The 16,868-nt window shown below is 48.0% G+C and overlaps 1 protein-coding gene across 2 annotated transcripts in view; it reads left to right on the top strand.

Annotated features, from left to right (window-relative positions):
- Positions 1 to 440: 440 nt before the first annotated feature.
- The window catches only part of LOC111077314, a 22,717-nt gene continuing 6,289 nt past the window's right edge, over positions 441 to 16,868 (top strand). For both annotated transcript variants that reach the window (XM_022371535.2, XM_022371534.2), the window contains exons 1-4: positions 441 to 603; positions 13,389 to 13,565; positions 15,694 to 15,906; positions 16,817 to 16,868. The exon at positions 16,817 to 16,868 is cut by the window's right edge and continues 767 nt beyond it. In XM_022371535.2, the coding sequence (XP_022227227.2) occupies positions 516 to 603; positions 13,389 to 13,565; positions 15,694 to 15,906; positions 16,817 to 16,868 (530 nt within the window). In that variant the 5' untranslated portion in view covers positions 441 to 515. The remainder of the gene's footprint in view (positions 604 to 13,388; positions 13,566 to 15,693; positions 15,907 to 16,816) is intronic.

The following is a 16,868-nucleotide window of genomic DNA, read 5'->3' as shown; positions in this document are numbered from 1 at the left end:
TTGTTAAGTTTTTGACCGTGTGTCTTCCTCCTCTAACGGTGTGGTGTGGTGCTATCGTATCGGTGTGTGCTCAAACTTTCGGCATTCATCTCTCTCCTCGGGGTGTCTGTTTGTGTCTGTGTGTGTGTGTGTGTGTGTGCGCTTTTTTGTTTTTGTTTTTGTGTGTTTTGGCTGTGGCTCGCTGTGGCACAATCAGAAGAAGGATAGAACCAGTTGCCACCACCAGTTGGGTGGCTGACACACATTTTGACCAGGCCAAAAGCACCTGTTGGCATGTGGAACCCTGCACAACATTAAAAAACTTGCAGCAAGTGCTAGAAAACTACAAGATTCAACAAAAAGTGCAATAAATCGAGTACCAAAATCAACAACAACAACGCACAACAGCAGCAACCAGAAGAATAATCAACCGAAACGGGAGGGAGTGAGAGAGAGAGAGAGAGAGAGAGAGAGCGCGCGCAAGATCTGATCTGATCCATCCCCCGGCAGCAGGTGTGAGCGAGAGAGAGCAAACAATGCAGCGAACGCAGTGGCAGCTGCTTCTGCCGCTGGCTCTAGCGGTGGTGGCGGCGGCGTCGACTTTGGCGCAGGCGCAGAATATAGGTGAGTGTGTCAAGCGAAAGACTAAAAAAGAACCAGAGAGAGAAATTCTGTGCGAAAATGAATACACCAAAGAGTGTATACTCTGCCCCCGTGAGGCGTGACTCTCTGTCGAGGATGAGATTTCGCATATCTAGCTTCCTATCTACATACACAAGTCAAATGACGCTTAGTATCTTTTGACAATGAAGTGGCTGTGTCTCAGCGATATATTCACAAGATTACGGGCGGCACTTCGGTAACTCTCATGGTGCTTAGGCTCCGATGACCTTTCCATGCGTTGGCTGTTCTTCACCGCCATTCGACTCGGACTCCATGCACAGCCCTGACATGTGGGAACCACACAACATGTGAAGCTCTTTATGCATTGTTAGCTAAATATCTTCGGACTTCATTTGGGATTCAATATCTTCAAAGGTCCCACAATGCTTTGCATAGATCAGTTATCGGGCAAGCCCACCCCACCCATGGCATACCCCGTTCTCAGGGTAAGGGTATCCAACGGCGCACAGAGCCCCAGAGCAAACGAATATTTTCTCTCGTTCTTGTTAGCTGCTGCTGATGATCCGATCCCACTTGCCACTGCCCCTGCCCCTGCCGCTCTTGTTGCTGGGGCACCATTTTCATCACTCACCCATTTTCGTGTGTGTGTGTGTGTGAACACACCTAAAAAAGAAATTAATTTGTTGCTTCGCATTTAATTTTTATTATTTTTGCATACACATTTTTTGTTGGTTTTTTGATTTCCGGTTCTGGTTCGAAACAAAAGCAACCAACAACGAGACTCATGAATTATGTTTCTTGTCCAGTGACTTTGGCATTTTTCCCACGCCAATAAACAACAAAAATAAAATACAAGCCGAAAAGAGCATTCAATGCTCAGTGGTCTCCAGTCGGCAGTCCCCACTCCGAAGTCCCCAGTCTAGTCCCCAATCCCCAGTCCAGTCCCAGTTCCACTTTAAGTTCCAGTTTCAGCGACAAGTCAAGTGCTTGGGCGCTGGTTAATTATTTCGTGGGATATGCGGCAAAAAGCAAGTGAAGCTGAGTGGGAGGGGGGGGAGGGTGGTGTGAAGAATAAGCGTGTGGGGTGTGGCATTTGCCAGGAAACGGATGTTTGTTTGGGTCACCACACACAGACACAAACGGGGAGGAGTGACAGCTGGGACTGTGACTGTGACTGGGACTGGGACGGGGCAACGAAATGTGGCACACGAAAGACTTGAGCAACAAACTTGCCCCTACACGTGTCGGCAGCCAGCCGTGTGGAAAGGAGACTGCAAAAGGCGACCTGCAACTTGTTTTGGCATTCAATTACGAGTGCCGCCTGCACGTGGCCGAGTATCGGATGGCGCAGACCCAACAGGTGCCGGAAGCCCCGGGACACCAAAAAGGGCACAAACAGATGGGCCAAAAAATATAACAACTTTTACTCGGGTAATAATCTCTTAAATTAATTAAAAAGAAAATTAATCCTACATGGAAGCAAGAGCCACATAAAAAGCAACCGCTCGGGGCGGCAGCAGCCGAAGAACACAAACAGAAACCGAAATTAAAAGAAAATTTATGATCTGTGGCAGTCATTCAACAGAAACAACAATAAAAGCGACAACAATTGCGACTTGTTGGCTTGTTGTTGGAAGAAGGCAAGAGAGATGGGAAAAGCGAGAAGAGAGAAGAGAGAGAGAGACAAATCTGTAATGTTGGGAAAGTTGTATTTCTTTCTATATTGCTTTCCTCCAGCGCAGAGGCAGAAACAGAGGCAGCGGCAATTGTTGACAATAAGAAAAGTAAAAGTGCCACAAAGAGAGTGGGAGAGACAGCAGCAGCACCAGCACCAGCAGCAGCACCAGCAACACGGCCCTATGCTTGCCTCATCAAGGGTGATGATCAGCCCGCATCCAGGCCCTGGCCCATGTAATATCTCCATCCACGATGGTGGGTATACGAGCTGGTATAAGCATGCATGACCAGCTCATCATAATCATCATCACTGGCAGGAGCATTGGCAGCGGCAATGGCAGCGGCAGTCAGAGATGCGGAAACTCTGCGCTTAATTGCAATGCGAAACTCTGTGGCACAAGATTCCAGTTGTGCGAAGAGTATCTGCCAGATAGCCATCTATTGCTGCACAATGAACCACAGCAGCCGCAGCAATTTGTTGCCTTATGGATGGTGGAAAAGGGCGGCACGGCACTGGGACGGGCGTGGCACTGTGCACGCATGCATGCCACCAGTAAAATCATTTCTCCATGCTGTGGCTGCTGCGGTCGGGGGCTTACATAAGACCAACGAGGAGTATCCATAGCTGCCACAAGGAAGTAGGAAGCACCGTCACCACTACCCAAAAAAATTCAATTTTTAATCCCCAGCGGGTGCGTGGGCAGCGGGGCAACCTTCAACTTGTTGTCACTTGCAACTCCATCAACATTTTGCTTCGACTCTGGCAAAAGTATCTTCCACTCCCAACGCTCCCAAGGCACACAAGAAAATTCCTCCCCTGACCAAATCGGGCACCAAATAATCGTATTTCGTATATACTCGATCTCGCATGTTTGACTTGACAATTTTACGCAACATTTTGTTGAATGTGTTTCGTCTTTGTTGCTTGTTTCTTTTGCTGCAATTGTCACCTTGGCACGTAGGAGGAGGTCTCGTCTGTGCATGAGCGTGGGGCTCACTGTGGGCGGAGGTGGGGTAAACGTTGCGCCGAACTGTCAATGGCCTTGTCAAATACGAGTACCCCCTCGCTCGATATGTAAATAATGGTACAAAAAATACACAGAAACTGAAGAGCAGAAGAGCATTTTTTTTTTAGTTTGGGAAATATTTTCCTTAAATATTGTTAGAGAAGTTTCCAGTGGCTTGCAGCGCATGGATCCTCTCTCTCTGTGCATATTCATTAAAAATCTTCTTCCCTTGGGGAGTTTTCAGTTTCCCTAATAGTCGAGCTGCCTAGGACGGATGGGTGGGGTGTGGTGGGACGAGAATTTTAAATGGAAGGGAGTGCCAACTTGTATGATCAAAAACTGATCTCATCTCATCGCGACTCATCCACAGCCACATCCACAGGCCATACGTCAGTGTCGTGTCATCTGGATTGCCGCATAAATTTCAATCACTTGCATTCGGCATTCAGCATTCAGCATTCGGTATTCAGCATTTTAATGGGCTCTGCCACAGCCACAGCCACAGCCACTGCCACACATTTCCATTCCCATTTGATTCTCAGGCGTGTGAGCGTTGCCTTTGTGCGAGTATCACTTTAATTGCCATAAACATAAATGGCTCTGACTGCAGTTAAAAGTTAAATATTTCCACACACACACACTCTCACACACACTCTGCCGCAGCAGCAACAACATCTTGGGGCAACTTTCGCGTTTTGTTTGCTGCTTGCTGTTTGGCGTCGTGTGTGAAATTTTAATGTCGCAGTGAAATGCTCGAAAAGTGAAACTAAAGTCTAATAAATAAATGAAATTGTTTGCTATTAGCAACGCATTCAAATGCCAACTAGCGCTGGCCAGGCCACCAAGAAAACTGCTGCCTGCCTCTTCCACTGCCCCTTCCACTGCCACTGCCACCAGCTGCTAATGAAAGAGAAAGAAAAAGTGGATGGAAAAATGTTGGACAGAATTTATGCGCCTTTTTTTCTATTCATTCGTTTTTAATTTAATTAATTGTCATACGAGTACTCGTATATGTTGTATGTCCAAGTAATGTCGCTGCTGTTGCTGTTGCTGTTGGTGTTGCCATTGTGATTGTGATTTGAGCCACCGTGTGGCAAATTGGACGCGTGATTCACGACGACTCGTTTTCACAGCCAATGCCATCAATGCCACCCGAGCAGCGTCAGACAATTTAAATTATTATTAATAATTGCTTTGTTAATAACTTTAAGTGTTTTTGTGTGTCGGTTGCCGGTGCGTTTCGTCACAAATTGCCATCGACTGGAAAATATGCACACAAATATCATGAAATATTCGCTTGTGATTGATGGAAGGTTTGCCACAGCTATCGATAATTATCGATAGATGGCAGTCGGTCAAGGTCAGGCAATCGAAGCTCTCCAATCAGGTTGAAACTCTCATCTAAGGGGCAGAACTTACTCCACATTTTTAAATTAAATATTTAATGTACAAATTTTCCATAAGCGAATGGCACGATACATATATGTATGTGGGATGTGGGAAAGTCGGACATTCGTTTCCGAATGTACATATCTGAATGGCTTGCATTCATTCATTCATTTGTCCCTGTCCCTGTTCCCAGCTGCTCTCATCGCTCGCTTGATGCTCGCCTCGAGACGCAGATAAACCACATACATTCCGTGTGCATGAAGCCGAATGTTCGACTGCTCCCAAATACCAAAGATCTGTCTGGAATCAGCTGAAAAGTTCATCACTTAAGCTACTGAAAGCCGCTCACTTGATATTCGTCTGAATATGAATAGTCCTCCATCTGGAAAACACTTTCCAGTCGTAAAATTAGCTCTGTTCCTGATCCGACAGGCACGGTACCCTGGCACCGCCTGTCCCCTACCCTACCCCACCCCACCCTCCTCACCACAACGCGAGTAAATCAAAAAAAGGAAAACCTCTTGAAGCTGTTTTTGTTTTCAGTTTTCTTTTTTTGGTCTGCAGCTCTTTTAATATTTCAGTCATAGCCATAGATTTCGATGGGGCAGGCGAGGAACGGGGGCGCTGGAGAGCTACCTAATTGCGGACATGGACGCGGACATGGGCATGGATATGGACATGGACATGGGCTGTGGCTGTGGCTATAGCTGTGGCAAGCAACGCATGGAAATTGCAATTTGCTTGGCTTAGTTTTTGTTGCAGCTTTGGTTTCATTTGCACGCTGACTGACACAAGAGAGAGAGAGAGAGAGAGACAGGGGGGGAAGCGATGGCGCCATGATGTTGATGATGATGATGATGGCGATGATGAGAGCGCAAGTTCAATGACTGCTGGCTGGCTTATCCCGCTCCGTTTCGTATCGTTTCGCTTCGCTCTGGGGGCAAGGCAATCGGAAGTGCAGCCTCAGGATGAGTTGGCAGCTCTTGCAGCTGCGGCCGCCAATCAATAAAAGAGCGACTAGAGGCAATGGCAGGGGCAGGGGCAGGGGCAGGGGCAGCATCAGCTACAGTTATTTCTTGCACATACTGCATGCAGCAAACAAGTTGCAACAAGTTGCTCTAGCTCCAGCTCTGGCTCTGGCTCTGGCTCTGGCTCTCTGGTTCCACCACCACCTGATGGCTGATCCCAATCTTTTGATGTCGTAATGCCCCGCAACTAGCGGTAAAACTATTCAAATGGAATGCCAACCCATACGAATATCGATTTTATAACCAGCAACCTCCCTCCCCTCCCCTCCCCACACCACGCCACTCGCTACAGCAACTAAAATTTCCAAAGTGAAAATATTTATAACAAAAGCCGCAGCATCAGCACCCCCGTCGCCCGCTGCTCTGTCACAGTTTTTGATTTCCTTTCTTATTGGGGGCAAAGCTCTTGATTTGTGGCTGCCCATTTGCATAGGCGAAGAGAGTTGACAAAGTCCCCGCCACAAGAATTTTACCCAAAAAAAAAAAAAACAAAATAGATAGAGGCAGCGGCAGTGGCAGTGGCTGGGAGAGGGGAAATACACAGACACGACTGAGAATCGAAGTTGAAGAAGAACCACGAAACAACCCACAAAAATTCCCGACTTGTTTTAATGCGTCTCGTTCTTTGTGTTCCCCTTTCTTATGCAAATTGCCATGCAAGCGACATTTCTTCTATTTATATATACATATCTATTTATATTTTCTTGCTGTATAGAAAATAGCATAGAAAACATAGATCTAAGGTTCGGCTACAAAGCTGAGAGCCGAGAGCTTAGATTCTGATTTTCTTCGTTAGACTTAAAGTAAAATATCTTTAAGTCCAATTCCATTTGATATCTGAGATCTGTAGGGGCACAGAAATATCTGATCTGTTTTCTGTTCTATCTGCCACTTGATGTCATTCCAAAATGGATAATTCGAATAATAATAATAATAATAATAATAGGTATCGATCGTAGGTAACCCCGCCTCTACGTAGCTGCTTCCTTTTTTGTGTAATTTGTATATTTGGTTTTGGAAGCGGTCTGACCAAACGATTAACCCAACAATCTGTCCACTTTTGGTCGGTTTGGCACACAGCGAGAGCAGCAGAGAACAGAGAACAGAAAACAGAGAACAGACGACCGAAAGCCAAAAGAAAATAAACAAAAACAAACAAACAAACAAACCGTAAAACTAAGGTGGAAACAATCTTCGCATAGCATTGAAAATGTTCACAGCCCAAAGAAAATTAGGCACGAAACCAAAAGCAAATGCAAAAGCCACAGCCACAGGCACAGCCACAGCCACAGCCGCAGCCGAGAATTAGCAACTGCAATGGGAACGCATCAACAATCCAGCACAGTGAGCACTGGCACATGGCAGACGACAGTGGGCTCCAGTGGCGTGGCTGCTGCCAAGCGCTGACTGTTGCAGGCTGTTGCAGGTGTTTCGCAGCAGCTGCCTCAGCCTCAGTCAGCCTCAGTCTCAGCCTCAGACACACTCAGGCGCACACATACCACAGATTCTATCTGTGACTGCATTTGGGGCTGAGCGCTGACCCAGTTTGTGGCACTGGCAAGAGAGGGACAGCAGAAATGTTTCTGTCTCTGGTGGTGGTGCTGCTGCTGCTGCTGCCAACACTATTATACGCTCGCGCATTGATTTGTTGGCCCGGGCCCGGAATGCGGTCAACTGGCAAACGGCAACAGCAGCCAGCAGCATCCAGCAGCATCCAGCTTCCAGCAATATCGTCGGTCAATGTCGTCGATCGTCTTGGCACCCTATGGAGCAGGGTATTATGATTTTTATCGCACGTTTGTCAGCGTAGGCGCAAAGCCATCTAAGATTTGATATTTATTTCTGTGTGGAAGGGAGGAACCAATTCAGCGTTCCAACGGCATTTGGCTGGTCGGGTCGGGTCGGGTCGGGTTGGCATCTGCCAAGGGTATTCGTTGAGTCGTCGCCCGATGCTGGTGGAATTCCTTTCTTGTTTTTGGCTTGTGTCTTGTGTTGTTGCGGCTGTCCGCTGTCTGATGTCGATTGCCGTTTCTTGGCCTTGCTTTAGAAGCGGCAATCAAGCGTTTCCTTTGCCGCAAAAGTGCCGCAAAATCATATCGAACCTGTTATAAGGCGTTAGAGAGGGGCAGAACCCAGAGAAAGACGAATGGGACAGGGACAGGCGCAGATACAGATACAGATGCAGAGGGACAGAGTGGGATTGTCATCAGGTGAAAGATGTTGCCACCAGTTGGAAGTGGAATGAGAATGAGTGCCCGTTGTCGATGCTGTCATTGTCAAGATGCTCTGGCACTGGCACTGGCACCAGCAACAGCAAAAGCACTAGCTCTTTCCCCCCCTGGATTCAGCTGCCTGCCTGACTGCCTGACTGCCTGCCTCTTATGCCTCTTATGTGCCGCTGCTGTTGTGTCTGGTTCTAGCCATTCTTTCTGTTGCTTTACGTAACTGTTTAAGCCTGAAATTTATTGTTGCTGCTTCTGCTGTGCGTACCGTTACATAAAAGAGAGCCAAGTCAGTCGAGTCGAGGGGGCAGCAGGGGCAGCCGCATGGGACGCAGCGCATGTTTATTTAATACGCTTAGCAGCTTTTAGCCAGGCCAACTAGCTCACAGATACACCACCACACATACACATGCGAGTGCTTTTGTGTGTGTGTGTGTGTGTGTTTGTGTGTGTGTTGGTGGCAGATGTTCTTTGATGTCTCATTTAATGCGCATGATGGGCAATTTTTATGCGCAATTAATTCCAAAAGGCACGCCAAGAACCAACAGGCAAGAATGGACAGCAGACCAGAGGAGGACCAGTCCAGTCGTAGTCTTAGTCATAGTCGTAGTCGCCGACTACGTAGATACCCTGTGCAGCCGCAGCCACAGCGGAAGTTCAAATCAAAAGACTTGGGCAACGAACTTTTGTGCAGTCCGGTGCTTGCACAAGCCAAAGGCGCATCCAAACTCCAAACAGTAACAGCAGACGGCAGACAGCAACTGCAGATTGCGCAAACTTGCGAAGCACTTGCGAAATGTTTCTGCTGCTTCTGCTGTCGGGTTTCTCCATGTGTGCTTTTAACGAGGTTCTACTAATTTGGCCGACAAGCACAGCCTCAAAACAAAAACCCCACCGAACTGGGTCAAGACAATCGGAGAAGCGTTGCGGGAGAAGGCGATGCAGAAGCTGCGTGAGAGCAGAACACTCTTTCCCCCCCCCATCCCCATCCCAAAAGAGTGAGAGAGGGAGAACTGGTCGCCAATTTATGTAAATCCAATACCAATCAGCCTCAAACGGCATCTCCAGCAACAGACACAGAGCCGCACAGAGCCACGAAGCTCCTCCATCATCATAATGGTCATATAATGGTCGGCCGATAGATGGGCTAACGGTTTGAACCGTTTTCTTTTTATTTTTCGTTTGTGTTTTTTGTTTTTTTTTTTTGGTGTTGGGGAGGAAGGGAAATTGTTGACTTCTTTGAGTTGGGGAATTTTTCACTTGAGGAAATAATGATAAATATCGCAATGGGGCCATCTGGCAGGCGGCATGCGGCATGCGGCAGGTGGCAGGTAGCAGTTGGCAGCTGGCCCAGCACTTGCACTTTTCACCAATTTCGTAATTGAAGCGGAGAATGCTTCTTCGGAAGGCAGCAGCAGCAGAGGCAGCAGCAGTCGACGAAGCGTGGGCCTCTGTCAGCAATCAGCGCATGACGTCCCAGAACTGCACTCAATGCAGAAAATACCACAGAAATCGTAGGTACCCTTTTCCCCGCCCCCCACACGCGCACCGGCTCTAATTATAACGATAATTAGCGTTCGGGTCAAACCAGAGCCCGAAATAGAGTTTGGGATGGAGATGGAGATCGCCGATGCAGATCTAGATGTAGATTGAGACAATGGGAGGCGAAATGAAGCAAGCGGCGAGCTAATTGCATGGACAAGACATTTGCGCCTCATTCGGATGCACTGCAACGCAGCTGGGCCCTTGCCTCGCGCACGCTTCCAAAGAGTTGCCGCCGCGCATTTAAAATCAAATTAGCCGACATACGCAAATTGCGGACTCGACTCTGGTGTATGCCCCAAAGGAATGTGGAATGAGAGGCCTTCGCTTGGGCCTTAGCCTGGGCTTGCGCTGGGGTTGGGGTCACCATTAGCTCGATAGAAAGTTGCGTAGCTGCTATGTGATAATGGCCACTGAGGAGAGGCCAGTGGTGCTGCAATGTGCTGCTGCCGCTGGTTCATCTGATTTGAGAGATCTTAGACATCTTTCGCGTGTGGTTTTTCCTAAGCAACAATTGCTAGCCGAATGCCAGATGGGCTGCGGATAAGAAATCGAAGCTACTTGGCTCTGGCTCTGGCTCATCCCTGGGCACTGCCTATTATTTTTGGCAGCATAAAAAACTTTGCGAAAAATGAAACCGCAAATTGATTGCAACCTTTGCGGCTGGCCAGCTTTCGCTTTCGCTTTTTCTATTCGTTTCCTTCAATCGAAATTTTTCACTTGAAATTTCGATTCATAAGCGAGGTACATACATACATACATATGTATGTATGTATTTATATATGTAGGTATGTATTTTGTTTTTGTCTCCGCTCTCGAAATGCTAAACAAATTGTGGCAGCAACAGCCAACCAAAGTAATCAAAGAAAAGGCCTGGCCGAGGCGTTGATGGGTGATTTGTTACAGCAACAATAGCGGTAATAGCTACGGCCAGCAACGATCTGGGAGTGAGTCCGATCCATGTCCGAAACAAGTTTCAAATTATAACTGCTATTATGATTATATATTATATTATTTTTTTATCAAGGCAAAGACGCGCGCAATGAATATTCAAAGACGAGAGACCGAGCAGTCGGTCTCCCCCCCCCCCCCCTTCACCTTCACCTTCACTCCCCTGCACACCCATACGAATGCTGTACGAATACCGAATACCGAATACAAGTGGTTGTGTTGTTGTACAAATTGCTAATGTTGTTTTGTCAATGGTAGCGTGCTGCACATAACTGGCGTACTGGCTGGGGTACTACTCGTGTGTCTGTCTGTCTGTCTATCTGTCTGTATGCGGGATATCACTTTCACTGGGTTCGCGCCGCATAGAAAGCAAATGAAAGCAGTGCCCAGCAACACAAGCGGGCAACAACAACAACAACAACAAGCTGCCTTAAGCTGCAGCTAGTACGAGTAACTACTGCCTTTGCACTTTAAGGTATTGGCCTCGCTCACTCGCTCACTCACTCCCCCACTCACTCACTCGCCAGAGAGACTCATACCCATACCCATACCCATTCCCATTCCATGCCCCCAAGTCAGAGACACCGCCGCGCCGCCGCATTGTCATGCATGGCCGACTGGGCAACGGCAACCTTTCGGTCGGTCGGTCCTACGATCTTTATACGTGTATATACCAAAGTGTTGCTTTTTCGGTTTCTTTTGACGCACTCACCTCGTGGGAGTCTTCTGCTAATTCTTCTCCTGCTGCTGCTGCTACTGCTTCCTCGATTCGTATTCGTATTCGCATTGGGAATACCCTTGCCATTGCTACCAGACAATTAGTCTCAGTCATTCCTCCATGTACATATTTATGCCCTTTTATTATGTCCCTTGATACCGTAGTACATTTATTATTTTTATGGTAAAGGGTATCCTGCACTTCGATCACTTCTTGGCCGGCTGGTTCTTCTCTCTGAGTGCCTTTGTTTTTTTTTTTTTTTTTTTTTTTGGTGGAACTTTAACTGTAACTGAAGCCGAAATTGAAACCGAAACCGAATGGAATTTGTTGTGCTATGAACTTGATTTCTTAATTTGCGTTTGCCCCTCCCTCCACCACAAGCCCCCCCCCCTACCCCTGACAAATGACTCGCTTAAAGTTGCGTTTTGCTTTTGTTAATTTCAATTTGCCCGAACTAATTTTTGTATTTGTTTATGCCTCAGTGGGGGGGGAGCTCAGAAGTGGAGTGGAGTCGAGTGGAGTGGAGTGGAGTGGCTTTTGAAGACCGTTATGATGAAATTGCATTGGCATTGGGGATTGTGATTGAGATTGTTGGATAAGCGCAGCCAAGCAGCCAGGCAGCCTGGCAGCCAGATGAGGCCAGAAGAAGAAGCTGCTATGGCCCGGAGAGGCATCTGGAAATGTGTAGCAACAACATGTTGCTGTTTGCTGCTTGCTGCTGGCAGCTGGAAACTGGAAAGCTGCCCTGCTGCTGGTCTGGTCAAATGATGTTGCAGTTATTCGACCATTTATGGCATGCCTCACTGCCTGGAGACGGCCAGCTCTAGCTCCAGCTCCAGCTGCAGCTCAAGTCTCCGCTTCAGCATCAGCTCCGATTATGCAAAATTGTATTTAGCAGCTCTGAGCGGGAAAAGAACGATCGCCAGCATCCAGCCACCAGCCTCCAGATCCGGGGACTGCGGACGGGATGAATCAAACCCATGACACTGGCCAAGTCTGGGCCTGGGAACTGCTCAATTGAATAACTAATCATACAAGCAGCAGCAGCAGCAGCAACAGCAACACATTTGATTGCTGCACATGGCTCGCATTTTTGCATAGATACTCGTACAAGCAGCAGCAGCAACAACTAAATTGATGGCTTTTTTTTGTTTTTGTTGCCAGAGCCACTGCCGCTGCTGCTGCTGCTGCAATTTTCTCACGCTTTGCATTGACAACAACTGCAACTGCAACAAACAGAAAACTGCAAACAGCCGACTCGGTCGAGTTGAGTCGAGAACGTTTTGCAATCTTTGCATGCCAGAGATATTTGCCAGGCGGCGTCGCGACGACTCGTCGAGTGACCAAACTGGAACGGAACTTGCTTAATTGTCAATCACACCACGAATCACCCGACAAGTCGGATCGGTGGAGATCTGGACAGGGGATACTACATGTTCAGATAAAACAGAAACCTCTTGGAATTTATCCAAGATCAATGATTACACGGCTGAGAATCGTAGCCTCTCCAGAATAAATTCCATCTGGGAATCTACAACATTTTGAGATTTATTTATGTACAACATTTAATTATAATTATTATTATTATTTAATTATTTAATTATTCAATATTCGAGGCGACAAGCAATGCACACATCGAAAAATGTATCTCGAGCCCAGCGGAACCCAAAGTTCCGTAAAATATGCAATGCCAAAAAATACCAAAAACAATTTACATGTCGTGTGCATGACTCGACTCGAGTTTCGCTGACAAGAGGTTTTCTTTTCTTGTAAATTGCTCCCAAAATCCAATAAGTCTCCACTCAATCCAATTTATCTCGCCCACTGGGAGTATCCAAGGGTAATCCGAAGGGATCTCTGTCTTGTAAAGTTCTTTCCACAGAAAAGATTTGAATATAAATTTTATTAATTAATAGACAAACAGAAAGCTAAGTCAATATTTAATCAATTATATCATGAGAAAAAAACATTTGATAAATGATCGGAAAGGCAACTCAATTGGAAGATTCTTCGAGGGGAATCTGTGATTCTCCGATTCCGTAATTGGGAAATCAATCAAATTGATTTGTGTCTGCCGCCTGCCGCCTGCTTGGGGCCACGGCCACTGCAACAATGTGCGAGATGTGGCAAGCGAAAGAGAACTCCCCAATCCGAATCGGCAATCAAACAATCAAAGAATATTTCTCCATAATTTATTACCATATAATTTAATCCTCTCTTCTGTGTTCTGTGTTCTCCCTTTCTGTTTCAGATGCCGATTGCAGTTTTCCCGGGTCTCCGGCGCACAGCAGCGTGGTCTTCTCGAATGCGAATCTCACCCAGGGCACGGTGGCCTCCTATAGCTGTGAGCGTGGCTTTGAGCTCCTAGGACCGGCCAGACGGGTCTGCGACAAGGGGCAGTGGGTGCCCGAGGGCATCCCCTTCTGCGGTGAGTAGTAGTAGTAGCTCCTTAGTCTCCGTTTAGGCCAGCATCTAAGCCGAACCAAAGACTCTGAACACGAACATGCTGCTCGTCAACTCATTTAGCGCCTTCGGACGCGACTTTGATTCAGACTTGGACTTGGACTTGGACACCGACTGGGACTGTGACTGGGACTGGGACGGGGGAACAACTTTCACCACAAAGCAAAGCAAACACAAAATTTGAAGCGTTCTCAAAATCTCTCTCTCTCTGTCTCTCTCTCTGTCACTGGCTGTTCGTACAAATAGAGAGCGAAAGAGAGGCCAACAAATGGCATTCCAATTCCGATACCATTTCCAATGCAAAGTTGTCGTGAAGCAAAGCAAACGACGGGCTAACCAAAAGTGAAACATGATTAACAAAATGCGCGAAATTGGGCTAAAGCCGAATGCGTGTGTTGGCCAGAAGAGAGCGAGCAGCGAGAAGCGAGCGGCGAAGAGAGGCCAGGCCGCGCTCGACCAGCAGATTGACCCACTTTTTCGGACTCGTGTGTGGGGACGGGGGGCTGTGTGGCAACAGAAACAGAAACACAGACAAAAACAACAAAAAGAGTCAACAAATACACGACGAGTATTCTAAATGAATACCGCTCGACGAGTATGTGGACATGGACTTCCGTTAAACTGGTATTGATTGACATAAGCAGAGCAAATGTATTCTCCCAATCAAAAATCAGACAAATCAGTGAATGAATGAATGAATGAACTGGACTGGACTGGACTGGAGCAGCCTTGACCCATTCATTCTGGCATCCAGTCGATCGATCGATCAATCAATCCAGAGGCGTTTCCCAGCTGGAATATGGCACTGTACGAGTAGAAGGCGACGAAAGCCAAATTGAAATCGATTCAGAAAATGTCTTTCTGGCTGCAATCGGTTCCTGAATGCCTTCAAAACTAGCTCCATTTCGAATCATTAATTTCTCAAATAGATTCCAAGAGATTGCTGCTGCTTCTGTTCAACAGTTGCCCTTTGGCATGCCCCTGGCTTCAGCCACCAGCCTCCAGCCTCCAGCCACCAGCCACCAGCCTCCAGCCACCAGCCTCCAGCCACCAGCCTCCAGCCACCAGCCCCCTGCTGCCTTGGCTGATTGCAACTTGATGAGGCACAAAACAAAGCAAAAGCAAAGATTTCCGACTTGAAAATTGCTGCAGCCGTCTGTCTGCTGCTGCTGGAATGCTGCTGAGAGCTGGGCAGCTGGGAAGCTGGGAAGCTGGGAGCGGCTTTGGTATTTTGGATTCCAATTCGAATTGGACATGACACAGCAGGAAGACACTGCCGTGGCATTGGAAGCAATACGAAATTAATTAAATGCAATTAAAAGGCATTTGTCACACCAGCAAACACACTTGCTGCTGCCCCACAGAGAGAGGGGGAGAAATGGGTGGTGGTGGTGGGGGGGGGGGGGGGTTAGAAAGCAGCCACACAGCGTTTCTACAACTGGCGATCTCTTGAAGAGTGCGTCATGAGCCGCTGAGCGCGTACCCCTCTCCAACTCCAGCTACAGCTCAAGACTTAAACTGAAAACTGAAAACTGAAACTCAGTCGCGCTCAGTGGTCGACCAGTCTTATCCGACAGATGCATCTGATTAATGAATCCCAATGCCGCAGAAGTGCGTAGCGAGCGCTGTAATTAGGCCCGGGACAAGTAAAAGTTGGGCCAACATTAAATTTCACTTTTGCTTTTGCTTTTTGCCATTAAAAAGGCAAAGGCAGAGTCACAGGCAGCCTCTCTTGCTGGCTCTGTATGGCTCTCGATCTGTTTGGCTGTTTGGCTGTTTGACTGCCGCCACAACGGACGCATACAATGGCCAGAACTTCGGCGAAGGTCCAATCGCGAGCTCTTGACAAACATTGCCACGCAGAACATTGTCTGGTTTTCGTTTTGTTTTTCGTTTTTCGTTTTGGCCACAAACCGTGTCAGGGCCCCCTGTCCCTGGCCAATTAGGCGGGCCTTGAGCCCACTCTGGGAACCATTCGGATGGCCACAGACAGACAGACAGACAGACAGACAATTCATAACAGCCTCACCGCACCATCAATTTCATTATTTATTCTTCTCCTTCGCTCTCCCTGGGCTCTCTCTCTCGCACAGTTCTCAATGTGGCCGCCGGCAAGGCTCCCATGCAGATATCTACAGAGGGCGCCGGCGCACCCCAGAAGGCCATCGATGGCTCCACGTCAGCGTTCTTCACGCCGGAAACCTGCTCGCTGACCAAATCGGAGCGCTCCCCCTGGTGGTATGTGAACCTCCTGGAGCCCTACATGGTGCAGCTGGTGCGTCTGGACTTTGGCAAATCCTGTTGCGGTAAGTACTCGTAGTCTATAGGCCTTCCCTTATCCTTAAACGCTCTTACGAGCCGTACAAGACCCCCTTTGGGGTTTGGTCTCGTCAGCCAGTAGAAGCCTCTGCCAGTGCTCCTGTGCCTGCTCCGTTTAACTGGGGGATACGCTGTGGCAGGATATATCATCATCATCATATCTGCTTGCCGCTCGCCGTTGTCTGCTGCGAATTGATTGAATTCAGCCGCGTTTCGCTTTTGTTAAACTGCAACCGAACATTATGAACACATTGTAAACCTGTCCCGCGCATAAAAAGCCCACTCTGTAATAGAGTTGCCTGGACCGCATTCTGTTTGGGACTCTCTCGCCCAATGGACAGTTCAATGCCCCGTTTTCCCAGGCCTGCCAATCCGTCGCTCTGTCCGTCTGTCCGTCTGTCTATCTGCAAATGGCAAACGCTGCACGATGCCACGGAGGAGCTCTCAACAGCTCTCGAGCAGTCAACAGTTGGGAGAGTGAGTGGAGCTGGCTGCAAAGGGTTGCCATTGCCCGTGCCGTGGCCGAAAGCGGCTAAGCAAACAACTGCCAGCCAGTTTTTCCCTAATGCTTTCACTTGCCAGCCAGCCAGCCAGTCAGCCAGCCAGTCAGCCAGCAACCTGAAGTCGAATCTTCGGCTTCTTGTTATGTGATTTTCGTGTGGCTCGGGCCGCCGAAGACGACGACGACGACGACGACGATGGAGACCCAGTGAGTCAGAGCGGGCCGAAATTTATGATTACTTTCACTTGCCTGAACCCACCTGACCCGCTGACAGACAAAAGCCATCGCCATCGCCAGGCAGGGCAGGGCAGGGGAATATACTTAGTGGCTTTCTGTGATGTCTCTGAGAAATAATAACAGTACTTTGTGTTTGGAATATTCGGGGCACATTGCAGGCAACAAGCCGGCCACCATTGTGGTGCGTGTGGGCAACAATCGGCCGGATCT

This window comes from Drosophila obscura, unplaced genomic scaffold (assembly GCF_018151105.1).
Source record: "Drosophila obscura isolate BZ-5 IFL unplaced genomic scaffold, ASM1815110v1 contig_96, whole genome shotgun sequence".
Taxonomy (NCBI): domain Eukaryota; kingdom Metazoa; phylum Arthropoda; class Insecta; order Diptera; family Drosophilidae; genus Drosophila; species Drosophila obscura.
Note: the sequence above shows the minus strand (reverse complement) of the source record. Positions and strands in the feature narration are given on the sequence as shown.